Source organism: Xiphophorus hellerii, chromosome 10 (genome assembly GCF_003331165.1).
Source record: "Xiphophorus hellerii strain 12219 chromosome 10, Xiphophorus_hellerii-4.1, whole genome shotgun sequence".
NCBI classification, from domain to species: Eukaryota; Metazoa; Chordata; class Actinopteri; order Cyprinodontiformes; family Poeciliidae; genus Xiphophorus; species Xiphophorus hellerii.
This window is the reverse complement of record NC_045681.1, coordinates 14987984-15000796: the sequence shown is the minus strand read 5'-3', so window position 1 is coordinate 15000796 and position 12813 is coordinate 14987984. Positions and strand designations below refer to the sequence as shown.

The following is a 12813-nucleotide window of genomic DNA, read 5'->3' as shown; positions in this document are numbered from 1 at the left end:
ATGTCGGCTTAAAAAAAAATAACAGTTCTGACTGACAGTCACACATGTACAGTATCAGTTTATCCACAGTATGAGGGAGCTCTCGAACATAAAGCAACTGAGGCACATTTGTGCTACGCTTGGGACCCGACTGATTGCCATTCATACATTTTTCCTGCTTGTCATTACTTGATGTCAGCAGATTCCTCCCCACTATGTTGTTGTATTCTTCCACAGCATCAATGTGCACCTTTGTCAAGGTACGCCCTGACATGAAAGGGTTTTCCAAGGCGAATTATCTTTTGTAGTGAAATGATTGGTTGACCTTATTTATTGATCGATGTGACCCGTCAGGAGTTTCTTCTCCCTGAGGAAACCCCTATCTTGTATCTGCGTATAATCCAGCTTTGATAACAAAGAGAAAGCTCAGAGGAATTGAAGCTCTTCCACCAAAGCAAATGGCTCAGCATGGTTGACTTTTTTTCAGAAACTATATTTAATCTTGTCCTCGGTCAGTGTCGAAGCAAAGCTTTCATTATGTGCATGCTCACACACTCCATATTTTCAGAGCGTCAAATAAAAGCGTGACAGCAGAATAGACTCCTGTATCATGCTGTTACTCAGAAAACATCCCAGTCGGAGTCTGATCTGCTGTGCCAAGCAGGCCTCTTATCAGCACCCGGCACACCATCCAACCTTATGCCAGGCGGCACAGTGCCAAAGTTAGTGCTGTATGACTGAGGCACAGACATTCTCCTTGTCCTTATTTACCTCACAGATTTGTATTATTTCCACTTAGTTTGCCCTGTCAAACAAAACAATCTGTGATTCTGCATACAGCTTAAGTGTCAGCTCACACTGCAGCTGCGTGTGAAAACCAGGAGACAACGGGCTCTACCATTCAGGCTCCTTTTTTCTTCTGTTTTCTCAATGTCCAAAATAGTTTATCAGGGCTCTGTATTGGAGCCCATTTTCTTTCTTCCTTCCATCCATTGTGTATACCTGCTTAATCCTACAGGTATAAACCAGATTAAGCACGTGCTGGCAATTGGCACCTGGAGAAGGTGCCAATCTCCAGCGGTTGTTGGGGGACAACATGGACAGGTCACAGGTCTAACAGCCCTTCTCTTTGCATTCTGTTTAAATTTGATTTGTTTTAAAAAGCTAGACTCCATTTATATGCAAATGACACTTATGTGATTGTCTTTCTCAACATCAGCAATGGAAAATCTTTCCAATCGGCCTTTGAATTTCAGATCTACATTGCACAGTTAAAGTTTGAATTGGACAAAAACAAATTAAAGTTTAATTTGGCTAATTAGAGTTGACTATTCATAAAAATAATTAGATTATAGTAAAGCATTTCTTACTGTAATTCTAAAAAAATACATTGACATATAATGACAGGCGTTCAGTTTATCAAATCTTAAAAGCATCAATACCTTGAAGATTTCTAGCTACAACCTGCATTGAATATGAGGTTGTTTTCACCACATCTGAAGTAATGTCAAAGTAAGGTTTATATAAACCTTGGTAAATATATTGTTGAATGCATGAGAAGATTTAGGTGTTGTTAGCCATAACAATATGCCATGTTTATTTACTGAAATAACATTCAAAAGGGCTTGAAAGTGTCAGAATTGATCAATAGAGAAATGTTTCCTGATTTTAATGGAGAAAGAATATTTCACTCCATCAGTGTGACTGTTTTGAAGTGGATGCTCCTTCTGTAATGGAATACATAACAAAACCACTGTAATGGTTTTGTTATGTACTTGTTTATGTTGAAAGTTGGTTATAAACTTATGTTCCATAAGATTATTTATGTATTTTATGGGTTTTATGTTTTGCTGCCTTTATGAACTGGTCTCTCTTGGCAAACGTTTCTGCTTTATGCCTTTAAATTACCATAATGCCTCCTACTTTAAGGTGGGGGTGTAGTCGGGAGTACAGGAGGGGCGAGGGCTTCTCCTCATCTCAATTTAATCCTCTGTTTATGAGTTCTTTCTTTATATTTTAGGGTTCATCACATCCTTCTTCTCTTTTTATTGTCTGGTTTTGTGAAATCCTTCACTGACATCAAGCTGGGAAAAAAAGCAGTTTCATTATTCCTATTTTAAAGAACAGGAAGAAAAACGTCAAGAATCCCAGAGTCCAACATAAATACAGATAGCCCTTAAATTATACATAAACTTCCCCCACCTGCTCTGTGTGTTGCAAATGAATATTTCATAAATCCAAGCTCAGCCATCCACATCACAGTACCTGTCAGCATTTGTCAGAGTAGGCACCATGATGAGACGACACCCCCCTCGTGTACTCTGAGCCTTGGTTTTAATTGCTTTCCAAAGCTTTACATGGTTCATGTGTGAAACTGGGTTTATCAGACATGAGGAGTGTTTTGTTATGGGTCATCAGCTTTTATAGAGAAGCCACATGGGGTTTATATGGACAGCATCTAGAGGAAAAAGTTGATTTGATGAAGACCTTTATTTAATCCTTTCCACTGATACTCGGTTGGTAAATCATGTCTTGAGAGCAATGAATAATGTAGTCATTTGAATCTTTCCTTGGAGCTATATTATCGGAGTGGTAAAGAGGACTGCTAACATTTACCTCTTTCTGTGCTGACTTTCTGAAAAGTCGGCACTACCTTGGATCTCCTCAGCAGCCCACACATCTTTATTCTGAATAAAAATAAAAAAAACCTCAGCAGAAACACAGTCTCTGATCCTTTTATCCCTCCTGCAAAAAGTTTTACAAATCCTTTCTAAAGGAACTCAACACTGTTACAGAGAAAAATTTGACGGTTTAATGTGGCAAATTATGTTGCTACGGATTTAGTTTTTAATTTTCTTTAGTCGGTATTTTATTTTTTATAATATAACAAAGTACATGACTAAGTTACAAACATGTAAGGCTGAAGGTGTTGCACTTTATGTTACAACACGGCCAAAAACTCCAATTTTGATTACGTTTCAGAAATGAACTACAGGGGTGGCTAATTAATTAGCACAATAGCAATACTGTACAGTTGGAGTTGAAACCAAAATAATATTCTGTGTGGAATTCATACATTTTGTATGTTCAATTTTGTTTTCTTCACAAATCACACGGATTCGGGACATATAACTGAGAATGTGACAAGTATCGCCAAATGCCCTTTTCTGACATAGAGATTTCCAGAGATTGGCCCAAAAAGTCTGCTTATGCTATATTAAAATGTTCAGAACATCACAGTCTGCCTAGTCATCTTCCGCTCCATCCTACCATCATGTATAAACAAGATACGATGGACTGACCTCCATCACAAAAGGAGAATTTTTTCTTTAATAACCATAGCCTCAGATTATTAAAACCAATTATTTTGATTAATTTAGCACACAGATATATAAAGTCAAATTAGTGTCTGTGAATTGCACAAGACTTCCCTAGGAGACGGTATGGAAACATAAATCGTGTAATAGATTTTCAGATCAATTCCATGCAACCCAATCGGTGTAAATGTATTACAAAAACTAATCTATATTAGTTACCCCACTGTGCATTAAAGTTGAAGATGCATCAGACTCTATTAATGTCATAAAACAATCAGTCTCACAACTTATCAATCTTTGTGGATAGTGAATACTTTCACACTTTCTTTCCTTGGAGCTGTCCCATTATACTCAAAGAAATCATGAATCAACCATCAGCATTCAAATTTAATTCTGGATTATTTCAACATTTGATGGATTTGTAAAACAACACAAGAATATTACCTTTAATAAAACTCTTTAATAATTCTCATCCAAGAGAAACTTTCACATGCTCTGTCTTCAAATTACAAGTTTGCATTAAATCCTTTCAAGGTTTTTGAGACACCAAGGTGCCACTTGTGTGGGGTTCACCTGCATAAAGACTGTTCTGTACATTCATAGTTCAAATCACCCAAGATTTGTGTGCTTTGCTGTACCTGTAATGTAAAAAATATTGCTTCTAATGCTGCGATGAATAACAAAATCTTTCCAAGGTATTTTTAGATGAATCACCCAGTTAATTTTATTGTCCTTCAGATCAGTTTGACTAATGTTTGTTATTTAAAGCTTATTCTGCTGACTATGGACAATATACCTAGAATCTATTTGGTCCAGTCCCATTTCAATGATCGATGGAGCCAATTCATTTGACTCTTCAATAACACCTCTTTAATGAGATTACAATGTTTCAAATCAGTTTGAACACATTTGTTTCACATCATTGGGGGACATTACCCATGAGGTAAAAGTTTAAACCCAATGCAGAGAGTAAAGGAACCAGTGTCATTGCTGTGGGTTGCTGGTGAGTGTGCCACTCAAAGGAGACCTTCATTGATTTATGATAATGATTGCTGCCCTCAGCTTCTTCCCAGTGTTTCCCTTTGACAGCGAGAGGTCAGCAAACCTCGCAGCTTCACCAGATTCTGTCATACAATCCTGATATTAGCCCCCCTCAGTCCGCCCCCCTCATTGAGTTTGTCATTTAAAAAGCAGTTTGATGTCCCCTGAGGACTTGGAAAGTCATCCACTTGACAGTGGTCCAACCCTCCTATTGGTCCTTTTCAGAATAAAATGCAATTTTTAATTTTTTTTTTTTTACTAATCCCTTAAAGGAGTTGTTTTCTATATCTTAGACTGGTCTGTGTACAGTAGTGGCAAGTGTTTACCTCCACAAATACATCACCTCATTGTATTTATAGCCTGGGGTAATCTGCATTGTGTGCATTCTGATAGGGCTATTTAGATTCCCTGCTGTTTATTCCTCTTAAAAAGAAGATGCCTAGTTAATTATAGTGCTGATATAGTACCGGTTTTCAAGTACCGGAACTAATGCCAGCTCTGGTCCTGTTTGTTGAAAATCTTTTGTGTATAGAAAGGTTCTTTGAGCACTTAAATAGACTGACGGTGGTTACACTAACAATGATTATATTGGAGGGGCTCTGTGATGGACTGGCCAGCCGTCCAAGATTTGCCCTCCCTCTTGCCCACCAGCTCCCCCGCGTCCCTGCAAGTATAAGAGGGTATAGACAGCAAATGGATGAATTTCGCTTCTAGATAGCAGCTCACAGTGAGACTCATGCTGTATTTTATGGAGCTCAGTATCTCAGCAGAAACCCTCCAGCCCTTCCGAGTTGCCCTAGCTTTTATTTAATATTCATTTCTCAACCTAAACAGCAGCAGTCTGTCCAGCTTTGTTACAACAGAAAAAGATCCCCCATCTGGGTTTGATGGGCTCGTAAACCCAGAGCCCCTTAGCTTTGTGAGGACCGCCTCCATAATGATCAGATGGCTTTATTAGCCCAAAGATTGAGGCTGCAGACCGTCAGGGGCCTCGTTACAGGCCTGATTTATCCTCAAACCCCCCTGGGTGGCTTCTCCATCGGCCGGGCTCAATCGTTGGAGCCAGAGTGCTACACTGTGGCAGAACATTGTTGTGTCTAACTGTGGGGCTTCTGTAGATACCCCCACCATTTTTGCACCATCCATGTACCTATCGCACTCTAATAAAGCTCCAAACACAGTGCAATGGGTTTATGTCTGCTCTCATGTCATTTATCTGTTTTGTGATGCTCTTTTTATCCCCCTATATCACCTCTTGCCACTGACATCAGTCACATTGTAATTAGTGACTTGTGGCTTCGCTAAGCAGAGTTGTTGATCTGGCAAAGACCTGTGCACCATGTGGGCTTTAGGCAGCCAAAATATTTCATGAGCTTTCATTGATTCCCCAATTGGGCACTTTTGTTTTGTTCTTTTGTTTCCATTTGTGTATTGGAAAATTTAGACAGGAGAGCATCCTTCAAATTGAGACAAAGTACAAGACATTTAAACAAAAAAGAAATTCTTGTTTACATTAAATGTAAGCTATTCTCGTTTAATATACTTCATATTGTTGAAGTAACTATAATGAATAGGTTTAAAATAGGAATTTTATTTTCTGAATTGAAGGATAAGAGGGTATAGACAGTAAATGGATTAATTTAAAAACAGCAGACACTGCAGTGAGTCTAAATATCTTTTCAACTTGCAAAATATCTATATATAACTGGAAATATCAATGGAAATATCACATTCTAAATAGTCCTTTCAATATTATTAATGTACACAATGATACTGATATGCAGCCCTTACTTAAAAGTCCATCTATTATTTAAAAGCTCTGCATCTTCTTGCTCTCTCTTTTTAGCATTAGTTTACCAGGAACTGTGCTAATGTAGCTATCCAAAGAAAGAAGCTACTGCAGCAGCTTTTGGCAATGCAAGCTGTTGTTTTAACATAAATCTAGCATATTTGGATTTGTGTGCAGAATAAACTTTTTTATTTTTGATTTTCTATTGACTATTACAGGCCAGTCCAGATTAGCACTGCAGTTTGGGGATTATAGTTCTTTGAAACAGCTAAACATGAGACGATGCCTAATGCCACCTTTGCCACCTCTCTTCAGACATCACATAGACAGGCACTCAAACTGTAGCTGAGAGAAAACTCATGTTGACTCTGTTAGTTATTGTTATTCAGTGGGTTAGTCTAGGTTAATATAAAAAAATTGCAGAAATTATAAACCAGTTTTATAGGTCAAACAAATATGTTAAACATTTACAAGTAACCTCTCATAAAATTCTTACATGTCCATGCATATAAGGAGTTTATTGCATTCTATTGGATGCAACAGTGTCTGAATATATGACTCCGGGTTATCTATCCCCGCTGTGTAACTGAAAAGCCTTTATTTGCTGCCAAATAAGAAAAGCTCCTCATTTTTTAATTGACTCAGTGTGGATTGCTTTAGTTTTTAGTAAATTTGCTTTTGGTTTAGTCTAGTCATGTATTTATTTTTGGTTCCAAAAAAAAATAAAGAAATTGAAATGAAATCTGCATACAGAATTTGATGCCTGCCTGAATTTGGTGCAAATGTGTTCACCATTACAACAGTTACATTTTCATACTTGTCCAGTATCGATAATTAATAGATCATGTTTAAGGTGAACACCAGTCCATCTACTTACTTTCTACCCTTGGTTTACTCTTGTTATTTATCTTGGTGGAGCTGGTGCTTGGACACTTGGTATTTTCGTCTAAATAATAAAAGGATGTTATTCATAAAAGTACAAAGAATATAAAACTTCTAACAATATTTAACATCAGGATGTTAATGCATTAACATAAGCAATATGATCCTTATGTCAATGCTTTCTGAGTCCTTTATTTCTCTCAGCAATATTTTGATAGTGAGGGTTGACCTAGCTCCTTGCTAGAGCGCCCGATTTACAGCAGCTTAGTGATTACATGCAAAATTGAAATGGAAATAATATGTTAACCTTATTCCCAGAAAACAATCAAAAACGTTCACCTTGTTTCTCCCACTGCCATCACCCTGAGCACATGGGAGAGTCATCTCAGTTATCTCTCTCTTTTATTCATGATGCATTAGAGACATTGCAGCATTGCAGAAATGAAGGACAAGGTCTTCATTATTCAGCCTACACAGCAATGGAGGGACAATTTTTTGTGAATGTGGAATGATTTGCATGAACAGAAAAGAATTTACAAGCCTTACTAAAAATAAAAGATTAATTTAATTCTGGACATGATACAAATTTCTGTTCTGATTAGAATCACAAAATATTTGAGGAATCTTTGAAATCATTTTCCTCAATGGTCAGCCTATTTAATATAAACCACACTGGCCTGTTTTTTGTGGATTTTATCTGCACAGACAAGGCTGACCACAGCTTAATTCACATTACATGGTTGAACAAACTTAAAGCTCTGAAAAGCCAAAATTTCAGAAAGCAGTTTGGCTTTGTGATTAGAAGTTTTCATTTTTTACTCATGTGGCTCAGGTTACTGTAGACATGAATACTTTTTTGGCTGTGCTGTGTGTGCAGCTGCTTTTTACATTTTTTTTTTTTTTGGTTCCAGCATGACATTTTCCACTGATGAACAGAAATTTAACACTTTTATTTGCAGCCTCTGATCGATTTGTTTGTGTCTTCAGTGATCCAGCTTGTTCTCTGCATGCTGTTACACTGCTGGTCTCATCAGGTGAAAACTGCCTCCTCCACAGTTTCAATATGCAAATAGAAGAAAGCCTTTTCTTTGCCACCCGCCTCCCCCTCAGTGTAAAGGATTAAATATTCATGATCTCCATGATTACAGTGCATTATACTGAAATGGTATTCAGAAGCGTGCCTTCAATGCACACCCTCCATAGCGCTTTGAACTGTTGATGTTTAGGGCCCTGTCAGTGGATTAGTGGCTTCCAGGGATTATTTAGGGGACACATTAACACCAGATTTGGTGCTTGTGTCAGAATGAGGGAATGCTGCTAAAGTGGAGCATATGGTGCTGGTTTTAGAGAGGCTGGATTAGGAGTTATAGCTCTCTTGGGTCCCCCCTTCAATCTATTATTGATGTTATAAAGGATCTGTTAGCCACTGAGTTTATATTTGTTTATAGGCAGTTCTGCTTCTCTCTTTTTTCTTTTAATATTTGTAAGATTATCATTTTCTTCTATATTCGGTGTACTCTTTCTTTTTCTCTCTCTCTCTCTCATCTCAATTTCGTGTCTTGTTTCCTGGTATGTTGTTTTATATTTGTATGTTCGTCTTTAACATGTTGAGGATGATATTTCTATTGAAATCTTCTTTGTTGTATTAGTTTTGTTGGTGGGTTATAGCTTTCACTTGCACTGATCTTTGTTTTTGCTGTTTCAGTCTTTATGGCAGCAGTTTCAGCAAGATGTCTCTTTGATTATAAGAAATTCTAGAATTACCTTATATTTGCTAACATTTTTGCCTGTCCATCTTTACCATTTTTTTCTTTTATTTATTTGTTTATTTATTTTGCAGGTATCTCCTAAACCTAAAGAAATGTAATTGACTTCAAAAGATTAATTATATTTTGTGAATACTTACTTTTTTTATTTTTTAATCTATACCATTCCCATGTCTTCCAGGTTTGGCGGGGCACTCTCGCCAGAATGCGATACCGGCGGATGCGTGCTGCCCTCATAATCCTGCGGGCCTACCGACGCTACAAGGTCAAGTCCTACATCCGCGAGGTCAACCGTCGCTTCAAAAATGTTCGCTCCATGAAAGACCACGGCAGACACGTGAAGTGGCCGACACCTCCTAAAGTCCTTCGCAAGTTTGAAGAGGCAATGAAGAACATCTATAACAGGTATTCAACCTGGGCAGCTAGGGATGCGCCAGTTGGAGGTCGGAGGCCGATTTCCAATCTGTAGTCTTTGTAAAACCTTAATTTTGCCAATGCTAGTTTTATTCAATTAAGATTTGTTGTTAAAGACTATCATTTTCAGTGTACAGCACATTTTTCTTACTACCAATCCTGCTGTGAGGTTAGTATGTTGCATAGCTTTTTTTTTTACCTGTTAAGGTCGGGTCTGGGTCAATTAGCTTATAAGTTGGTAATTATTCATCAATTTGGCAACACTGACGAGACAGTTATGAATTGATGTCATGTGGCAAACGGCTTAATTTCTTACCTAAAAACATTGGATAACCATGAGCTAAATAAATATATTTATTCCATTTATTCTAGTTGCACATTTCTACAAAGTTTGGAGAGACACTTGGTTTTGCATAGCTATTATTAAATGATCCCAGATAAAAGCTACATTGATCTGGTTTATCTGTCTTACTCACATCCTGGACTCATTTTGGAACGGCGGGTGTTGATCTGTGTCTCAAGAGTCACAGATGCTGAAAGCAACAACACTCCTGTAGTTAAGTGAGTCGCTTAGCATTAGTGGATGTAATTTAGGCCTAGTCTTGGATCCTAGTTTTGAAATGTTAACAGCCAGGATAAAATAAAAAGTTCAAATGTTGTTTTTAAGCTGAAAATTACTTTTCGGGTAACTTACTGATTTCTCTGTGTATCACTCAGACTCACAATTCACTTCTGGACTTGACCAGTGTGATTCTGCAGCAGAGTTCATGATGAAATTCCAGTCTGAGACATTTATAAGGTTCATATTGGGTGTAGTTTATATCTACTTGAAGCAACTGTCGCTTTAAAGTGAAACTCAAAAATAAATGTCCAATTACTCATAGAATAACGAGAGGTCATGAATATTTTAGACATGACGCTTAATTTGCTTAGAGGAAATTTCATTGTAAACAACACATGGTCCAGAGGGTTACGAAGAACCAGATGTGTCGCTTTTCGAGCTGTTTACATCTGTTTCCCGTGGCTTCAGGCTCACGCTGGGTATCGATTTTATTTCTCCTCCTTCAGGGACTCATCTCTGTCTTTCATCTTTTTGTCAGTTTTTTTTTTCACCCTTAAGGCAGCCTTCTTTCAGAATCATGTTGGCTGTCGGGATTTATGAGTGAAAAGGCATCGAAAAATAGCACAGTGCAGCTGGTATCTGCTAACCCATCGACAGAATGAAAGCTTTGAGCAGGGACCTTGATGGAGAAACTTTTCATTTCTGTGATGACTTTTGGTCTTTATGAATGCCCTTGGATATTTCTTTCAGGTGGTGGGCATGGACACTGATCAAAGGCCTTTCTCCAGAGGAGACTCTGCAGGTCAGGGCCAAGGTAGCCAGCCTGGAGGCTCTGAAGGGCCAGAGGGCCGACTTGGGCTTGCAAAGACCTTGGGAGGGAAACTATGTGGTGAGTAGGTGAAGGAGAACCAATTGGATTAAATTAGTTATAAAGATAAAAAAAACAGACGAATAATATTTAACGTTGCCAGTATGCAACATTTTAAATCGATGCAAAAATGCTCTTAGTTATGCTAGTGTTTGTGTGTTATGTTTTTATCCTTTTTATCTTTTTGCCTTTTTAATGTACTGATTCAAAGACAATTAAATTTTGTTCTGCATATTACAATGGCATTAATGATGATTTTCACCATACATGGCAGTGGCTATGCAGCTAAATATACTACTACATGTAAAATCTAGTTTGTCTTAATTATTATTATTATTATTATTATTATTCTCTTTATTCATTTCATTCAATACAAATAAAAAAATTTTTAATACAAAGAAAAAAAAAAAAAAATAATAATTTAAGAAAATGAAATGAAAGGTAGCAGAAAGAAGAAAATAATCTTATAATATCTGCCCCTTTTTCTCAACTATGGATCAAAACAACAAAAAACAAACAAACAAAACAACAAAAAAAAAAAACTAAAATTTTTTTGATTTGTCTTATGTGACAGAAAAAGAAAACAAAGGAAGAACAAAGAAACAAGGTCAATCATCAATCTCAACTGAACAATACTATACTTTGACTTTATACTATTTGCATAGTATAAAGTCTTGACTGACTTTATAAGTCAGTCAAAAGCTGACTTATAATCAGCTTTTTATAAGTCTAGTTTGCAAGTTTCTACTAAAAGTAACATGTAGGGTGGCTTCTTGCTGCAGAAGCTGCAAAACAATTTAATTTTTTTTAATACACTTGAATATTTCTTGTTACTGTTAATTGCTTTGCCTCGAATATAAATTAATTAATGGAGAAATATGGAAATTTGAGGTGGGAAAAGTCTGAAATAATACAAATGTGTAAGAACGCTTGTAATTTAGGTCTGATCTCACTGTGATTTCCTTCAAACCGTTTTCTTTTCTCTTGCTTTGTGTGGGGCAGAAACGTGACAACCCTGACACCGCTTCGTCATTCACTCTTGTTTCCAGCGAGCTGCAGCGGAAAGACAAGTTCATGAGAGTTTTGTTCTCCTGCAACGTGAGAAAGGTAGAAGGCTATAAAATCATCAGTCCTCAGCTCACCACATTTATCCGCATGTGTGCACAGCTATAAAACCTTCTACTGGAGAGCCTCATCTCCCTCCAGGGTGTGGAGGTTAGCCTGTTTGCCAGCTCATGATGCATCTCTGGGGGATGACTAACGAGGAGCTTTGTGTTTCCCAGATCAACCGTTTTCACAAGGCGGAGGACCGGGCTCTGCTCATCTCTGACCGACACCTGTATAAAATGGACCCCCTGAAGCAGTACAAACCCATGAAGAGCATCCCCCTCTACAATGTATGACACCCCCCATTTCTACATCCTATTTTTAAGCACACAAGGGGTAGTAAACAAAGAGCTCATCAAAAACTCAGTCACAATGAATAAGGAGTGCCTGTGAATGTCTTTTAGAAACTCAATTAGCCATAGATGATTAACTTTAGATCCAAACTCTGACTAGGCCATTGTAACACATAAATATGCTTTGATCTAAATCCTTTCATTGTATTTCTGGCTGCAAGTTTAGAGTTGTTGCCTGGAACAATCAGTGAGGAGCAGTTTCCTTTTATTGAATTTGTTTACAACTTAGTGGCTCTTTATGCCTAAATTTATTAGTAACTTTTATATATATTTTTTAATCTATTTTTGTTGCCATGGGTACTGGTCACTATGCCCCTTAGCCTTTTATACCTCTGCAGTTTTGGTAATTTCACTTACAAATGTCTCCTGCATGTTGGTGGCGTTTGCTTTAAAGACATTTTGTAGCAGGTATTCACCAGAGGAAAAAACAAAACCACAGAACAAACAGGTTCACCCTTCAGAGGAGGTAGACATTCACATCAGTCAGGTAACATTACTAAATAAGAACATAATCCAAAGCAAAATCTGCAAACACAGTAGCTTCATTTTTTTTCTTATGGTTATTTTGTTTTTCTTTCTCTTTGGGGTGATAACAAGAGTTGATTAAGACTTATGATTAATTGCACAGTTCTACTATGAATGGCATACTTAATGTTACCTTTTTAAATTTGAAAGAAATTGACAAGTTTTCTGTAAGACATTGATTTAAAAAAGGCAGTTTGAGAAATTACCCAT

At 37.3% G+C, this 12813-nt stretch overlaps 1 protein-coding gene across 1 annotated transcript in view; it reads left to right on the top strand.

Moving 5' to 3' along the window:
* myo1d (myosin 1D) overlaps positions 1-12813 on the top strand; it is a 91085-nt gene that overhangs the window by 47308 nt on the left and 30964 nt on the right. The window contains exons 17-20 of the mRNA XM_032574615.1: positions 8956-9179; positions 10501-10639; positions 11621-11725; positions 11902-12015. Of these exons, the coding sequence (XP_032430506.1) occupies positions 8956-9179; positions 10501-10639; positions 11621-11725; positions 11902-12015 (582 nt within the window). The remainder of the gene's footprint in view (positions 1-8955; positions 9180-10500; positions 10640-11620; positions 11726-11901; positions 12016-12813) is intronic.